Raw genomic sequence first — 18,165 nt, forward strand, 5'->3', positions numbered from 1 at the left:
GAGCAGCAGATCTGGTCCCTATACTGTGCTCCACTCCATGTGTGTTTAATTTTGCCAGACATTTCTCACTAATTGTATACCCTACGGCGCCCACCCTGGGGCGCCCGCACACTCCTTTTCTGGAAGGGAGTGTCTAGGACATTTCTCAGCTCAGGCAACTTCTCTGAAGCAGGGCTGTTACCACGGGTCCCAGCCCTGCTTTGCCAGTTGTGAAACCTAAAGTGCCACACTACTTTGCGGTGTCCAGGGCTAAGACTGAATAGGAGGGATGTTGAGTTTTCTTTATGACTTGTCTGAGTGTCATCACTTTTCAGGACCGTCCCTGATACAGTGTCCAATCAGAGTGCCAGGAGAGGGGCTCCCCAGAGAGGGCTTGTGCCTGCATCCTCCCAGTGTAAAGGCCAAAACTCCAGGAGGATGGGCGCCCGCGGTGCGCTCCCAGAGTCAGGCACCAGGCGTCGCCGTCGCCCCTCGCAGCCCCACGGCCCCGCCCCCGCCGCGGAGCTGGAGCCGGGAGCCCGAGCCGGAGCCCTAGCCCAGTGCTGGAGGCGGCCTGACCGGGCCAGACAGATTTTCTGCTCTCCTGTAGGGCTGAGGGCTACCGGCTGCCAGCTGCGGGCTGCCGGCTACGGGCTACCGGCTACGGGCTGCGGGCTGCGGGCTTCGGGAGAAGTCACCGGCGGCGCAGGTACCTCACTGCCCACGCGCGACCCCAAGACCCTCCCTCGCGCCGGCGGGGACAGCGGGCGCCCCGGAGCGGAGTGAGGCGGGCGGGCGCCCGGGAGATGCAGAGTCGCCGCGGCGGAGCGATCGGCGCGACAGCACCGGTCCCTGGGAGGTGAGTGGCGCGGTGAGGGCGGGTGGCAGTACGTCCGGAGGTGGCCGTGCTCCCGTGCACGTTGAGCAGACCCGGGATATCCTGGGCCACTGCCAGGGAGGGATGGGTCGTGTCCCGGACCTTCGTCCGAGCCAGGCCCTTGCCATCCTCCTAGTGCACAGGGTGCTAGCGACTGGAGACCTAGCGACCCCGGCTACCTGCCCGAGGCGCGGTCCGAACTTGGTTACCACCTAGGCAGCTCTCTCGGTGAACAGCTACACAGAGGGCGTGTGTCTGTGGGTGGCGACCGAGGGAAGAGGACGGCAACCTGGGGACGTGTGTGAACGCAGTGGAAACGGAAGGGGGTTCCAACCAGTGTGTTGGGGGCTGCGCACGCAGGGCTTGAGACTGGAGCTCTTCCAGAAAGTGACTCGAGTTGCGCCAACTCCCGGTGCAGCGGGGGCGCTGCTGGGATGCTGGCGGCCGGTTTAGGGCCAGTGCCTTCCCAGGCAGGCGTCAGTTGGAGATTCTGGGTCAAGGTGGGGAAACCTGGCAGGTAGCTCAGGTCTGACGCCAGGAATTGCAGTCCTTAGGGGAACCTGAGGAGGTCCTGGAGCCAAAGGCCTGCGGTACCTATCTTGGTGTTTCCTGGGACCATCTGGGAAAGGCTTGGAGACCCACAGGGTGATGAGGTAGAGCCAAGCCTGAGGACTAAGGACTGGACCTGACCTAAATTCCTTCCAGTCATGAAGTATCGTTCTAGAGAGGTTTTGCGTGTGATGTCTGCAGGTTTATATTGAGTTACAATGACTCTGTAAGTGTTGGAACCTCAGAAACTACAGAAAGAAAATGGAGCCTTGACTGTGTCAGACAGTTTGAAGGAAGACCAGCAAAGGGTGCTCAATGTGTTCTAGAAATGACTGTGTCTCCTGCCCAGTCAGTAATGCCCTTGCACCTAAGTGCCTTGTGACCCAAGGTGCCTGGACACCTTCGCAACGATGTTTATGCGCTTATTTTCCTACAATGTAAAAACCTATGCTAGTTAAGGAGCTGGGGAATGAGGATGGGAATGGTTTTCCAAAGCTCAGGGACTAAGCCAAAGGGGGCATGAAACACTAGGTTGCTGGTGATTGCCAAGGTCCCTCAGCTTTCAGGACATGGACAACAGGCTAGGTCTCTCAGTGCAAGTTCAAGGCCCTGGGAAAAAAGAAAGGCCAGGTGTTGGTTTGTGTAAAAAGTGGGGTCCACATTGTCAGGGAGAAGGTTTCTGTCTCCTGAATGCCAGGTTTGGGCCCAGGTCCTAGTTTCTTAAGATCAGTGCTGTCTGTGGATCATCATCAACCCCTCAACACAACCCAACAGTTTTCTGGTTTGGAAGTTGGTAGCAGCTCTTTGTCTTACTGAAAGGCCAGGTCATTGGACAAACTGGATTTGATAATCCAGAACCTCTCAGGCAAATCAGCCCTGAAGTTTCAGTAAGGGAGGTGTTGCCCTTGGATGCTTCCTGGAGCCTGGTCACAAGGTTAGAACAAAGTCGGCCATTGGTTCCCAGCCTGGAAACTCATTTGTCTCTGCTGCGGAGGCATACTTGGCCCAGCAGTGCTCCTGGGTCAGCAACCCTAACCCTTCTGAGTTAGCCTGGAGGGAGACTTGAAACTCTGCCCTTGAAACTCTGTCCTGGGAGTGATCTCCTCAGCCCTAGGCATTCCTGCATGCAAATCTCTTGACCCGGAGAAAGTGCAGGGAAGTATGGGAAGGGGCATGATGAAGCCATTTCAGTAGGTCAAATTGTGCTTCTGTGCCTGATTGTCCCGCATTGGTCGTCATGGCTTCATCTCCGAAGACATTTGTTGAAATCCCGTCCCTGCTGGTCAGAGTCAAATTTGTAGGCTGAGGCATGTTCCATAGTGCACCTGGTATTTTCTTCTAGGGCAACAACCTCACCCCTAACATGTCCCAAATCACAGGTGTGCCTTCATTGCCCCCACTCCACACACTCACCTAACTTCTCCCAATGCTGTCTTCTGCCCTCTGAATGCACTAGCCTCCTTTCTGCTGCTAAAGGGGATGCTGAACAGGGGGCTTAGGTTAGGACAGGACTGTGAGCTCAGTGCTTGGAAGCAGTCTCTTGCTGGCTGCTGTTGGGTGGAGAAGCCGGTGATGAAGTAAGGCTCTCTGGAGCATGTGTGCTTATGTGTAAGGCTCTCTGGAGCATGTGTGTTTGTGTGAATGAGTTTCTGTGCTTTCCATAGAAACTTTATAAGCCTTCAGATGGAGGCATAGAATACTAATGGCTCACTGTAAAATGAAAGCAACAATGATGTCTGTTGCGATGCCTATTGATGTGCACTGGATCATGGAAAGAGGAGACAAACCATAAAGGAGATACAGGGACAGTTCTTAAGGGGAGGCTAAATCAAAGGGACCCTACAGGACTCCCCCAGAAGGAGGGTTTTGGGGGAGCAGGGGAACAGGAACTACACATGTTCTTTTCCCTCGCTGATGCATTTTCTTGTTTATGGTGTTTGGGTCTCACCTGGGGATGCTCTGCTCCAAAACAGAAGGGAATGAGGCTGTTAGAGGAGAGTCAGGCCTCTCAGCCCCTAAGAGTCACTTGAGAAAGCCCTGTGTAATGTAGGTCATAGTTGTCTTGCTGTTTCCTAGCAAATAGTGCTGGGGTCTGGTCTCCCAGAAGGCCCCCAACTCTCTAGATCATAAGACATGGAGCCTGTTCGGACTCCAGTTCAATTTGTCAAGTGACTTACTTAGCCTTCCTAAAACCTCTCTGGACCCTCTGCCAGAAAGAAATCCCTCTTCCTCTTGGTTCTATGGAAGGACATTTGGCCCTATTCTAAAGTACTTGTTCAAGTCTATCTTAGGGTTTTAGGTGATTTGTTTTAACAGCTCAGCTCTTCCACCAGAAAGGGTATGTCTCTGAGACCTTGGACTTTGGGTTTAGACTTGGATTCGAATTCTGCCACTGGTCTTGTTTAAATGACATAAGTTCAGACAATGATGCTTACTCCTCAGGAGTGGACTGACCATCAGTACTTTATATGTCTACTGAGATGGGGTCAGAGGATGCATATACATTAGAAACCATGTGATCAACACCCAGGAAACTGGGTATGTTTCCTAAAGTACCTAATGCTGTATGCATCATTCATGGTAAAAACCAACATAGAACCAGGGAGATGGCTCAGTGAGTGTTTGCCTTATAAGCAAAAGGACCCAAGTTCGAGACCAAGAGCTTACATAAAACATGCCAGGTGTGGTGCTGCACATTTGCAATCCCAGCTCTGAGGAAGCAGAAATAGGTGCGTCTCTGGGACTTGCTGGGTTTGATAGCCTAGCGTATTTAGTGAGTCATGTCAACAACAGATACTGTTTCTAGAAAGGTAGATGGTATCTGAGAAATTATTCTTAAGGTTGTTCAGCAAGTGAGCAAAATCATGCTAGTGCATAGAGTCTTTCTTTGTGTGCAACCTGAAAGAATAGTTGGGATCAATATGACGTGGCGTATTAGGCAACTTTAATTTTTTTTCACAATGAGCTGAATGAGTATGTAAATTTTGCATAACTTAGCTATTCAATCTCATAGTGCTTTCACTTATAGTGCACCAGGAGTGAATTCATTCCCCATCATGTACCACTGACTCTGATGTTAGTGATCTGTGAGGCAAAACTACAGCTTACTGTGGACATTAACCTGGGCTTCTGGCCTGGATTAAGCTAGGCTGGGTGTGAAGCCAGGCAGAAACGAGGCAACTGTAGCACCAATAGGCCGTGTAGCCCAGAAGGGAGCACTCGAAATGGAAGCATAAGGTCAGCCTTGCAACCATAACATAAAACAATGAAGCTGTTGATGGCTCCCAAACGCTCTGGGCTTAACTGTTCTCCTCCAGAGAATAGGGCAGCTCAGGAACATCTCTGAACCTCTCTCGGTGCTAGGGCAGTGGTTCTCAACCTGTGGGTTTTGACCCCTTTAGAGTTGTATATCAGATATCCTGCATACCAGACACATACATTACAATTCATAACAGTAGCAAAACTATAGTTATAAAGTAGCAACAGAATAATTTTATAGTAGGCAGTCACCACAATATGAGGAACTGTAGAAGAAGGTCACAGCATTAGGAAGGTTGAGAACCACTGCTCTGGGACCTCTGATTAGATTGCACCTGCCCTCCAGATGGCTGGGATGTATATACCACACACCTAAGGTGATAGGAATATGTGATGTTTCTAATTCTCCAGGAGAGGCAGGTGGTGGGGGCTGATGCTGGATTCAGGGTGGATGGTCCTCCTTTGGGAATTACCCACCTAGCCCCCTTTTTCTTTTCTCAGGTCCTATTGCTGTTTCACAACTCTCACCTGTTGGGGTCCACCCCATCCAGGTGTGCCACACAGGGACTTTTGATGTGGTTCACAGCCTCCGTACTCACTGGTCTGGCTCTCTGCCAGAAATATGGGTTTCTTTCTTTCAGCTACATAAATAAATACTTCAAAGGGTTTGGTGAAGCTTATGAAATAAAAAAAAAAAACTTAACCACGTAATTCAGAAAAACAAATTAACATATCCTTTTATATTGATTCCCAAAGAAGGAGAGGCCATATAAAGTAGTTTTAAAGACTGGTCACCTATTTTAAAATAGAATTGGTATTAAGTATTGATAACAATAGGGAGTCTTCTTTTTTCTCTCTGCAAACAGAAACTCCATCAAGAGGAAGGAAACAATTAAAAATCGGTCCTTAGCTGTGCTGGCCTGTAGACAGATATTTGGGTGTCAGTAGACTGGGGTGAAGAGTGGAGTATTGATTGGAGAGATTGTTTGGGCCTCTGGTCTCAGTGTGGGCAGCACAGACTGTGATCCCTTAGATGATCCAGGGTGGGGATAACAGTTTGGCCACAAGCTCCTGCAGCAGATGTGTGATTCTGCATCTGCTCAGGGATGGCCAGACTATTACAGGGTACTCAAGACTCAGGATGTCTGGGGTGTGAAGAGAAAGAATGCATGGGCAAAGGGAGCAGAGGCAGTGGAGTGGGAGTCTATGCAGGAACGGTGTAGGAGGCCTAGCGCAGAAGGCTCTTCAGCCATGCCACCCTGCCTGGAACAGAGCCACCAATAGAACAGGCAGGTCTTTGTTTGCTAAGGGAGATGGCACAAACTGGGGCTCTGGGCAAACACTTTGAGGTGGAATGATGGTGTCAGAAGGATGTGGTCCTCCAGTATGACCCTGAGCAGGTGTGATACTTCTACCCAGTCTCTTTCTCTCCCACCCCTCCTCTGTGTGTGTGTGTGCAAACTCACAGGAATACTTACCCACATATGCCCTTGTCAGAGGTTCGAAGATGTCTGGCGTTGTTCCTCCATCTTCTTTTAAAAAGATATTTGTATTATATTATGTGTATGAGTATTTTACCCACATGCTTGTTGTGTGTGTACTGTATACTTGCCTTGTGCCCACTAGAGTCAGATCCTCTGGAAGCGGAGTTAAAGGTGGTTGTAAGTTGCCAAATGAGTACTGGGAACTGAACCCAGGTTTCTACAGGAGCAGTAAGTGCTCTGAGCCACTGAGCCATCTCTCCAGCTCTCTTCTTGTTGTTTATTGATCCAGGGCCTCTCACTGGCCTGGAGCTCATTGTTTTGTCTAGATTGATGGGCTAGTGAGACCCAAGGATTCCCTTGTGTTTGGGTTACAGGTGCATGCCACCACACTTGGCTTTGTACATGGGTGCTAGAGATCTGATATACTCATACGGCAAGCAGCTACTGCCCAGGGATTCCAGTCTTTAGAACAGGAGATGTACCTAGATACGAAAGTTCTGGTGCAGTGGAGGGGACAAAGAGCAAAGACTTGGCTTATGCTTGCAGATCATTCAGGGACCTCCTCACTTGAACCAAGCGCTTGAGTGTCCAAGTCTCTGTCACGATGTCCTTGGGGCAGGTGCTGGGTTTCTAGTCAAGAAACAGATATAATTTTTGTTAGGACTTGGATCTATTTGGATACTTCCAGCTGGACATTAGTCACCATTTATACTGAGAAGAAAATTAGTTCCATTTTTTTTTCTTCTACTAGCTTTCTGGATTCTTGTTTGGATAGATGCTTGATTGCAGTGTATTATGACAAGCGGTCTTTAGAATGTGTCATTTTATTTTGTCTCCCACTTCAAGGACCTGGAGTTTCCAGGCTGTGCCTCCCCAGCCAACCTCTAAACAGTTTGTTCTGAGGGCTGCTTGCTCTCTGTATGCAAGGCTCTGACCTTGACTCAAGGCCAACAAGCCTGAGTGCTGTCCCGAGAGCATGATGCCCCCTCTGTGGGGGCTGGAAGTGGAGAGCTCTATCTGCCATGGGTATCTTGTGAAACTCTGCTAGCTTTGACCTTCCTTTCTTCTCCAGCTCAAAGAGGCCAACCTCAAAGCTGGACACCCACCTGCAGGATTTGATGCCTTGCCTGGAGTCCTCCCTCCTTACCTCCACCCGCCTATCTGAAATTCCCATCATGGGAACCAGCTTTTATTTAGTTCTGCTATTGGGATTTCCATCCATAGCGAGGGCTGAATCTCCTCCAGAGATGCTGATCTTTGAGTCTTGGAGGCAACCCGCTTCCCTGTGGGTAGAGAAGGGCACATGGAGGCAGACATGGCCAGGGGCTCTAATCAGGCTTTGAGGATACCAGCAGGCCATTTTCTCATGGCATAATTTCCTACAGCTGGCCTTGTCCTAGTCCAGTGCTTCTCAACCTTCCCAATGCTGTGACCTTTAAATATAGCTCCTTATGTTGTGGTGACCTCCGACTATAAACTCATTTTCATTGCTACTTCACAGCTTGGGAGTTTTAATGTAAATACCTGTGTTTTTCAGTAGCATTAGGTAATATCTCTGTGAAAGGGTCATTTGATCCCCAAAGGGGTCAAATGCACATGTTGAGAACCATTGTTAACAGTTCCATATCAGTCATGTGTTCTAGAACATACTGTGGATCATGGGCTAGTTGTTTTGAGGAGAGAAGGGATGGGTCATTATAAGTGGGAAAGCCTCTAGCTTCCTTCATGGATAAAGCACTTCCTTCTACAGAATGTCCTAGACTGCTTTCCGGCCCCTTAGAGACCCAAGGGGACCCCCCTCAGGGAACAAGCCCTGCTGAGAGCACTTCTTGTCCAAGCTTTCTCTCCAGTCTTTCTCCCTTTGTCCCAGTTTCCCTTCAACCTGATCTTCTACAAACAAGGAGGAGAGAGAAGGGGCGGAGAGAGGAGAAAGGAAAAGAGGGAAGCAGTTGTTCTAGGCAATGAAGGAGTGAGCTAGACTCGCAGAGACCAAGCTGCTGTTTCTCATTCCTGCACTTGCTCTTTCAGAGGGAGTGCAGAGTCTTTTATCTTGGGCACACCTGAGCAGAAGATAGGAACGAAGGCCATGCCTGAGTCCGTTCTAGAAAGCATGGTGGCATATGGTTGCATCAGCTATAGAATCCAGACCCAAACACCTTAGTCCTCTGACGTAGAAGCTCTCTCCCAGTTACAGGGGAGGCAGTCGGTTTGATTTAATAAGCAGCCAGAAGGTATAGCCTTTCTGCTGCATCCAAGGGTGTACAGACACTGAGTCTGGGCCAGCAAATCGTTGCTGTAGGGTACTTCCTTTAATGAACACAAAGCTTGCAAGTGTTCTCTCAAAGAGCATAAAATATTTAGCTTTGTAGATAAAACTCCTCCATAGTCCTCCTTGTACTTTGCCATTCACTGATAAAACAACAACAAAAAAAAACCCTCCCGGTCTCTAGTCACATGATCCTGCATTGTTACAAATGGATGCAATCCTTGTTCCTGACTGCTTTCCTCCTCAAGTGGTTTCCGGGGACCTAAAAGCAGCCTACACAAACAGAAGACACTTAAGTGCGAGATGGGGGTGCTCTGACACAGCCAGTCACTCTGCCCTTAACTTCCAGCCACTGTTGACTTAGCGTTCTTTGTTGCCTGAGCTCCTAGTGGCTCTTGATCAAGCGCATCAGTAATTCAATACATTTCATTTTGCCCACATAGCAGGCTTTAACATAGCAGTCCTCTGTGGGTGATGTCATCGGCCTACTCATTTAAACAGTCTTTTCTAAAGCAAAATTCCAACTTGGGCTCAAATACGATATAAAAGTGCAAGAATCAGAAATTTAATAATTTTGTACGGTGCTGAGGGGAGTTAGGGCTATTCTTAGCAATCTAGAAATATTTCAAAGGCTCTTTCTGAGTTTTCTCCCAAAATTCTAGCAGTGTTTGATGGTCTGTAAGAAGAGGCAAACGGAATGCTTAAATCTTTGAGTACTTACACCATACACACAGCATGCTTAGCACTGCATTTATGACAGTGACTGTCCTATGGATGTCCCAGGTCCTCTGGGATAAGGAAGATACCGCCCCAAGAGAGGCATGGGGGGGGGGGATGATCCCGGGGCAGAACAGGTGGGATGGGCTTATGGAGAACTGGAAGGGTTTCATGGAGGAGGGCAGGCTTGGGTGTGAATGTTTTCTTGGCAGCCAACAGAACTGACGTATTTCAGACAGAGAGGCTTCTATGAGCTTGCCTTTCAGCAGGAAGTGGCCTCTCCTGCCTGGAGAACGGCAGGTGTCTAGATGCGGCTAGCTGGAGCACGGTCAGAGCGGAATAGGAAAAGACAGTGCTTTGGGGCTCAGCAATCACAGGGACACCAGCCAAGTCTGGACCTGACTGAGGGACCAGTGCCTCCCTTGGAGATTCTGAAGCATGCTGGCAGTTCCTTCTGTAGAATACACGTGTTAGCGGACTACTTTTCATAGGTGTGAGAGTCTTAAGTGATCCCTCCCCTGTCATGAAACCTGGGAATTTGGGGCTAGGAGGATAACTCAGTAAGTAAAGCACTTGCCACGCATGGTTTTTAAAAGCTGAGTGTGTCAGCTTCTGTTTGTAATGTGGCTGGAGACTAAGGAAAGAGCTGAGGGCTCCAGGTGTGACCCTGAGCAGAGGTTAGCTTAGGGAGACTGAGCCTGCAGGCTAGGTCATGACACCAGTCATAGGTACCCTAAGAAGCAAGGCCTAGAGGTTCTGGCTAGGGAGACCAGGCATTCCTGGAGTTGATGCTGGCTCAAAGGCCGAGGATGAGGCCAGGTTGTGGGATGTGGGGTGTGCAGTACAAGCACTTGACTCTCCTAGGTGGGGATTATGTCTGTTCACCAGAAGCAAAGAGCCCTTAAAGAGCCTCTCTGGGCTAACCTGTTCATCTTAAGATTCAGAAAAACCTGTCCTATCAGAGAGACCTAGGCTTCTCAGAGTCAGGGTGTCTGCCTGCTTCCACAAGCCAAGCTGCTGTGAATAGGCCCATAAAATTTCTCATGGTGAACTTTGACCTCTCTGGAGGACAATCCTGAAATTTTTCTTTGCCCTAGCAATCATGACTTTCATCCAAAGAACCTTAGCCTATCCAGGAGCCCACATTTTAAGTTTCCTTTGAAACTGGAGGAAATTTGTGCAGAGGTAGGAATGAGATCTCCAGGAAAAGCGTGAGGGAGGAGGGCGTCACAGCACTCACAACACCCTGGCTGCTCTCACCTTGCAGGACATGGAAAAGAGACACAATTGCAGCAGGAGAAGGAAGGCACCCACGGGAAGAGGTTTTTGGCCTGTGGAATGAACGAGCATGAATGTACATTTCCCAAGAGCTGACCGAAGAGATAAATGCAGGCACAGGAGACAGGGAGCTGTCTGAAGTCCCCTTGTCCAAAGTCATGGTGGTCAGCACCGATGCCTCTAGGCTCTTCTTCAGTCCTTGCTCTCCCAGCCCATCCTGACCTAGGTACCTACCCATCCACACAGGGCAATCTCCAGGTCTGAAACACAGACCTAGCCCGGCACCTGTGCATATGAGTTTGAATTCATTGCATGTTAATGAAGCCATCCCGAAAAGGCATCATTACCAAATAAAAGGAGAAAAAAGAGACATTACTCTCTAGCTATTTTCTCAGTGACTTTCCTCGTGTATTTTAATGTCACCAGAAATAGATCTTTCTGTATGAATCTTTCTGTTTGCCAACAGCTGAAGTCGTCTCCGGCCTCCCTCTGCCTAGGATGCAGTGTGCTTCGTCTTCCTATTTAGAGATGGGGCACCAGAGACACTTAAGAAAAATAAGTCTTACCTGAGACCCCCCCGGCACATGTCAGTGATCAGGAATTCAATGCCTGCCTCCCATTCTGAGCTGGGTAGACTGATCCCTCATCCCCTGCTTCCTGAACCTGAAGCACTGTTCATGATGCTGGTCCATAGAAAATGAGGCCCAGCCGGGCAGTGGTGGCACAGACCTTCAATCTCGGTACTTGGGAGGCAGAGGCAGGTGGATTTCTGAGTTCGAGGACAACCTTGTCTACAGAGTGAGTTCCAGGACAGCCAGGGCTTCGCTGTCTCGAAAAAACAAAAACAAAAAGAAAAAGAAGAAAATGAGGCCTAACCTGTGTCCAACTGAGGAAAGCTGAGGTCCACCCTTGAGCAGGACCTGAAGGTGAGACCCTGGAGCCTTGTGCTCTGTATCCACCCTCTATCTGCTCTGTTCCGCCTAAGTGATGCTCAGCCTGTTCCCCGGGGGAATTTTTTTCCTGGAGCATATTGTCTCCAGGAGGAGTCTCAACAGCAGCCTGCGTATGCGTCTCAAGCACGGTGTACTTTGTTTGGCAAATGATTTATTATTTGTTTTATTCAAATGCACACCCTGAATGGATAGGGTTGTGCTGGGCAGAGATCAATGAGATGGATCCTGGCTGCTTTGCCTAGCCTCAGCTTCTTTTCCATTTGCAGGGTAACAGGGATTGATAGCTGCTGAAATGTGGCGTCCTTTCCTTGTGGCTTGGGGTCTTGGAAGCTGGAGTGGGCAGGCTCAATTTACTAATTGGCTTTTTAACCTGGAAGGTGAAGAGGGTGGCCATGCCAGGGCAACTGCTCTGAACTCATCACTAGAAGGTTTGACTGTTCAACTGTAATGGGCTTAGAGGGTATATTGGCAATGGAGTGACTAGTTTCTAGTATCTAAGTTAGGATGCAATGGTTAGAGCTAGAAACTCCCTGAGAAGAGGGCCAAGACCCACTGGAAAGAGAGACCCTGGGCTTGAGTGTTCTGCCTCTGAGTGGAATCTCTGCTGGGGTCTCACTTAAGATTCAATCTGTCGGTTCTGTTCTTCATCCTCAAAGCCAGATTCCCAGAGACCTGGTAGAGTTGTGACTGTCCACATGAGCAAGTATCTCCCTCTGCCCTACCCAGACTATAATTTGGGGAGCAAGAAGCGAACCCCAAGTCTGGCTAAGTGAGGACCAGCATGAAGTGCCTCCTGGGGAGATCTATCCTGAGAATAGCAGGCAGCTGCCTTCTCCCCTGGGCCTCAGCCTCAGCAGGTGTGTGTATGATGTCACCTCAACTGCTGGTAGCATGTGGGCTCCTTTGTACTCTTGTATTAGAACTCACATCACACATGGAAGAACCAGCCCAGAAAGGTGTTGCCTTCAAATAGAAAAGGGAAGACAGTTGCCCTTCTGGTCCTCACTCACCTTCCACAGATGTCCTAACATAATGAGAAGCACACTTAGGCACAAGCCTCTTCAGGCAACTGACCAATTTTATGAGAGGTTTGCCCACAGTCTCATCTAGCTATTTAGAACTAGAGTCTATCACCAGCTTTATGTAAGAGTGCCAAAGCCGGTGAGAGGTAAAATGTGGCCAAGTTCCTTCCAGGTCAGGATCAGGCTCACTCACTGGCTGAGGAATCTGAGAGTTCAGAAACAGCAGGGCCCAAGCCCACATAGGGCCATCCAGGCCCTGTGGCCTCTCACCTCAGTCCTTGGTGTCACAGTGGTCTCCAGCAGCCTCCCACCCAGACCTCCCTGTAGAAGGAGACAGCATATCCCAATAGAAAGTCAATGTACAATGGAATCTAGACTAACCCCAGTAAGAGGCTCCTTGCTCTGAAAGGCCAGGCTGGGACGATGAGCCCTCTTCAAATTTTCATCTATGTGCAGGGCTAACTGATATTTTCCTTGGCTTGAGCTCACATGTCCTCCTTGCGGTCAGGGATGGAATGAGCCCCATCCAAACTATGTGCTTTACCCACTGGCAGGTGAACCTTCAGGGGCTACACTCAAACCCATAGAAGTGAGAGTGAATGACAGATGGCTCTCTCAGGACACCCCACAGTCTGCATTCTCCTCGGGTGGTGTGGTTCATCGATACAGTGGGGAGAGCATAGGGGACGGCCCTCAGACCTGGGGGAGCTGAACTCAGAGTGAGGTCTCTGGAGATGACAATGTGGCCAGAGGACTGTACCCATCCTCCGTCTGTACATTGCCAAAGGAGCATCTGTATACTGAGTTCTGCTTATTTTACCTATGGTTTCATGTCATTTAAAAAAATTCAGACTGAAAGAGGCTGTTGAGTTGTTCAGTAGAGTCTCCAGGGTGTTTCCCGGTCCCCCGGCACTCGCTGTGGATTTTCATAGGAAGGATGGGAAGTTGAAGGTTTTACCAAGCTCCCATGGGAATCTCAACACATGACCAGGGCTAGAACTCTGGGGGCTTTTGCAGGGTTGCAAGAATGAGGTCAGGCTCTTTCACTGTAGAGGAGGACAGGAGGGGAGTCAGGAGGATAAGAGGGCACAGCTACTGAACCCAGAGAGATGTTCACTGTGGGCAATCCCAACGTGCTATCTGTCTGTGCTCCTTTCCCTCGTCAAGAAAGCAGTGAAGGGAAGCAGCTGAAAGAGCCAGCCAGGCACACTGTCTGTGGTGTGGCAGGTCCAACTTCAAGGGTACTCTTTGGAAAAACAAACAAACAAACAAACAACTGAAGTTTTGCAGGACTGAGCTCACTGATAGTGGTGTGCCAGGCAGCTGAGTGATGGAGCAGTCTCATAAACCTTTGCCGTGTTCTCCTTCAGTCTTGTTCACCTAAGAACCATGGGGCTTCTGTGCTGCAATCTCGGGTGGAAAAACACCCCATTCCTACTGTCCTCATTTGATGTGGAATCTAGCTCTCACATCTGTCTGCCCTCTGGGATGCCGTGAAGGTCTGTTCCCTAAATGGCTAGCCCTGTGGAGCTCAGCCCTGCTCTGCAACCTCCTATAGGAAGGAGCTGGCTGTGCTGAAGCCCTTGGCCATCCACATGGACCTGAAGTCTCTCTTTCCAGGCACTCTGATTTCTTTTTTTTTCCCCATGTGTTGTAGGAGCTGCACTGTTCATTGGGGGGTCATCTCTGGCATTTTGGTTGGGTAGTTGTCCCAACTCTGCCCCTAGACTACCTCTGCCACACATGGTAAGACTGCCCTGGATTTGCTTTTAAAGAGCTCCATTTTCCCATGAGAGATCTGCATTCCTGCTCACCGTTTCTCCCTGCCACCTGTAAAGGAGACAAAAGCAGGTGTCAAGATGGATTGGTTTCCCCTGTAGCCACTTGCCCTGGTCTCACTCCTATCCTTTTCCCCTGACTGTTCCATCTCTGTTTTCCCACTTCAAACTCCACAGCTAGGGCTTCTTAGCCTCTGGCTGAGGACACTGGAGTTGGCCAAGTAAATGTACTGACCCAGAGCCAGCAGCTCTATGGGCAGCTGTGGCTGCCTGGGACCTTTGGTAGCTTTCCCTTCCAGTACCCCTGCCCTGAGGCAGAGGCCTGGAGAGTGGGTCCTTGAGCTAGTGTGGAACGGCATGCCATTCCTTTGGCATGAGTAATGCCAAAGCCCCAAATTCCCTAGTGTTTTCTCTCTGTTGTTGTCTAGTGTCAGAGATGGTCTTCCGCTGTGTGGAGGACACATACAGTGGGTGGCCTTCCTGGAACTGGGCACCACCTAGGGGCACAGTGCAGGGGCATGGTGAAAACACCCTGACTTAGACCTCAGGAAGCAAAGCTTTCTTTGGCTCCCTGCTAGGAGTCAGGGAGAATCCCAATTATGATAGGTTTTGCCCATCAGCTTCTGATTTGAAAATCACTTTCAATCCATTTTAGGGATCCATAGAGTTTTGTTTTGAGAAAAATCTTGTCAAAGTAACCTCAAGTTGGATAGTGTGTGTGTGTGTGTGTGTGTGTGTGTGTGTTCAAAGGACAACGTTAAGTATCATTCCTCAAATTTTTTTCTGAGACAGGGTGTGTCAGTTGACCCAGAATTCCCTGCTTTGGTCAGACTAGCTGGTCAGAAGAGTCCCAGAATCCTCCTGTCTCCTCCTCAGCACTGGCTTTACAAACATAGTTTACCACCCCTTGATTTTTACAAATGTTCTGTGGCTCAAGCTCAGCTCTCCATGCTTATGTGACCAATACTTTAACCTAAGCCTTTTTCCCAGCCTTTCCATTTTCTTTTCACAGAGGGTCCATATCACACACAACTTATGTTTCTGTTTCTCTGCAGGATCTCAGATCAATCTGGAACTTGAGGTTAACATTCAGAACGGGCCCCAGTTGCTTGCCTTTGTTTCCCATTGCCTGATTTCTAATGAATCCCCCATAGGATCAAAATGTATCCAGCAGTCAGGTTAGCGTTGGTACGGTGTAGGGTCTGGCTCCAGGAGGGGACATCCCTGTAGAAAGCTTACACTGGAAAACACCCATAACGAGTACAAGGCACATTTGGGTGGAGTTTAAACACTGTGTCAAGATGCGTGAAAATAAATTTAGTCGCGGTGTCAGGCAGAAGATGTCTTTGGAAAGTGAGTGTTTGTACAAATTAAAAGAGCATGTGAGGACAGACTTTCAACTTTGTTTATGCAGTCTGTGGAGACAGTTATAGGAATATGGGCATGGCTGCTTTCAATAGGAAGGATAGGGAAGAAGGGTAAGATGATAATAAGACATGAGATAAAGGCTGGGGAGAGGCTCAGTGGCTAACGTGCTTTCCCTGCAAGCATGAGAGCCCAAGTTCAAATCCTCATCATCTACTTAAGAAGCCAAACACGGTGCTATGTGTCTGTAACCTCAGTGCGGGGAGATAAAGACAGGATGGTCACTGGTCTTGCTATCTGGTCTGTCTGGGATGATTTAAGAGCTCCAGGTTTATCGAGAGACCCTGTCAACAAAATATAAAGGGGAAGCCCAGCAGAATAGATCATTGGGTGAGGTATTTCTTACTTACTATTCAATTACTATTGCTTTGAAGTGACACCATGACCAAGGCAACTTACAAAAGAAGGCATTTAATTGGGAAGGTTAGTCCATGATCATCATGGTGGGAAGCATGGCAGCAGGCATACAGGCAGGCAAGCAGGCAGGCAGGCAGGCAGGCAAGTAGGCAAACAGGCAGGCATGCAGGCAGGCAGGCAGGCAGACATACATGCATGCATGCAGGCAGTCATGCAAGCATGCAAGCATGCATGCATGCAGGCAGTTATGCAGTCATGCAAGCATGCATGCAGGAATGCAGGCAGGCAGGCACTCAGTCATAGGGCTGGCAGTAGCTGAGAGCTTACATCTCATCCACAACCATGAGGTAGAAAGAGACTGTGCCTGGTACGGACTTTTGAAACCTCAAAGCCCACCCCCAGTGACACACTTTCCTTAACAAGGCCACACCCACTAATTCTTCCTTAAAAGCCCAGCAACTAGGGACCGACCATTCAAACATATAAGCCTATGAGGGACATTCTCAGTCAATCCACAAGGTGCTTGATGCCAAACCTGCTAATCGTAGTTGCATCTTGGGCTCCACATGGTGGAGGAAGAGAATTGACTCTCTTAAGTTGTCCCCTGGCCCTGAACCCCCACACACATACACAGGTATGCAAAAGTAAGTAGCGCAATTTATTATATAAATAAAGGGGGAACAAAATAATCATGGAAGGAGTTGTAGAGACTAACTATGGAGCAGAGACTGAAGGAAGGACAATCTAGAGACTGCTCCACCTGGGAATCCTTCCCATATTCAATCATCAAATCCAGACACTATTGTGGATGGCAGCAAGTGCTGGATGACAGGAGCCTGATATAGCTGTCTCCTGAGAGGCTCTGACAGTACCCGACTAATACAGAAGTAAAGGCTCATAGCTATCCACTGGACTGAGTACAGGGTCCCCAATGAAGGAGCTAGAGAAAGGACCCAAGGAGCTGAAGGGGTTGCAGCTCCTTAGGACAAACAACAATATGAACTACCTAGTACCCTCAGAGCTCCCACGGACTAAACCACCAACCAAAAAGTACACATGGTGGGACTCATGGCTCCAGCAGCATATGTATAGCAGAGGATAGCCAAGTAGGTCATCAATGGGAGGACAGGCCCTTGGCCCCATGAAGGTTCTATGCTCCAGTGTAGGGGAATGGCAGGGCCAGGAAGCAGGAGAGGGTGGGGTAATGAGCAGGGGGAGGAGGGAGGGAACAGGGGTTTGTTTTTGTTTTTATTATTTTATTTTATTTTATTTTATTTTGGAGGGGAACCCAGGAAAGGAGATATTGTATAACATGTAAATAAAGAAAACATCTAATAAAAAAGAAAAAATTACATAAATAAATGCAATTTAAAAAAGTGGAAAGTGCTAGAGGAAGATTACTGACATTGTAATCTTCCACATGTGTACAGATAGGTAGGTGCATACATCTACCCACACATGTGGACACACATACACATAATACACAAAGACAACATGAGATCAAACAAACATGAGATTGGCAGACATTTTTACCACAAAGCACAGTTTGCTTCTTTCTGCTCTTTTCTTAGCACTGTTTATATAGTATTTGATGTTGTACTGGGGAAGAGTCCAGCCATTGCTCATTGCATTGCAATGTTGTCATCTACAAATGTGTTGTGCTTCATTCCTACATGTCTTAAGATGCATGTGGCCCCCAGGCAGCAACTTGGACATATTTATAAGCCATACAAATACCTGCAGGACTATCCAGGCTAATTTTCAATAATATTCCCTGAATTGTAGAACATAAAAAAATGGGCATGGGTTCATGGAACTTGGCACTTCCATCCCTGTGGTTGCTAATGTATAATTTTAAAACCTAGAAAGTATGAGAATTGAATACTGGTAGCTAAGTGGGTAAAAGGTGGTCATTGTTGCAAATAGCAAAGCAAGAGAAACTGGGACAACCATACCTTTTCTACCTTAAGCAGAGGCACTGGAAAAGTGCTTAGGAGAGAGACATGGAAGCACACGTACCCAGGTACTAGACATGCTTGTGTATTCTTCAGCACTTCTCTCCTTTTCTGTATTGTATAATGTGACTGGCAAGTTTTCCCCATCTCAGCTGAAGGCTTGGGCAGGGCTACAAGGTCTCCTTCCATAGCTGGCAAGCTGACGTTGGGTATGCACAGTGGCCTTACTTACTTACCTCCTGCATGCAGACACCATTCTAAGGTCTT

At 48.7% G+C, this 18,165-nt stretch overlaps 1 protein-coding gene across 4 annotated transcripts in view; it reads left to right on the forward strand.

Annotated features, from left to right (window-relative positions):
- Positions 1–319: 319 nt before the first annotated feature.
- Ptpre (protein tyrosine phosphatase receptor type E) overlaps positions 320–18,165 on the forward strand; it is a 151,085-nt gene continuing 133,239 nt past the window's right edge. For 2 of the 4 annotated variants that reach the window (XM_031388640.1, XM_031388641.1), the window contains exon 1: positions 528–838. In XM_031388640.1, the coding sequence (XP_031244500.1) occupies positions 786–838 (53 nt within the window). In that variant the 5' untranslated portion in view covers positions 528–785. Of the gene's footprint in view, positions 839–18,165 lie in introns of all 4 variants that reach the window. The other 2 variants (XM_031388643.1, XM_031388645.1) reach the window with 2 other exon arrangements.

The sequence above is a fragment of the Mastomys coucha genome, unplaced genomic scaffold, assembly GCF_008632895.1.
Source record: "Mastomys coucha isolate ucsf_1 unplaced genomic scaffold, UCSF_Mcou_1 pScaffold21, whole genome shotgun sequence".
Taxonomy (NCBI): domain Eukaryota; kingdom Metazoa; phylum Chordata; class Mammalia; order Rodentia; family Muridae; genus Mastomys; species Mastomys coucha.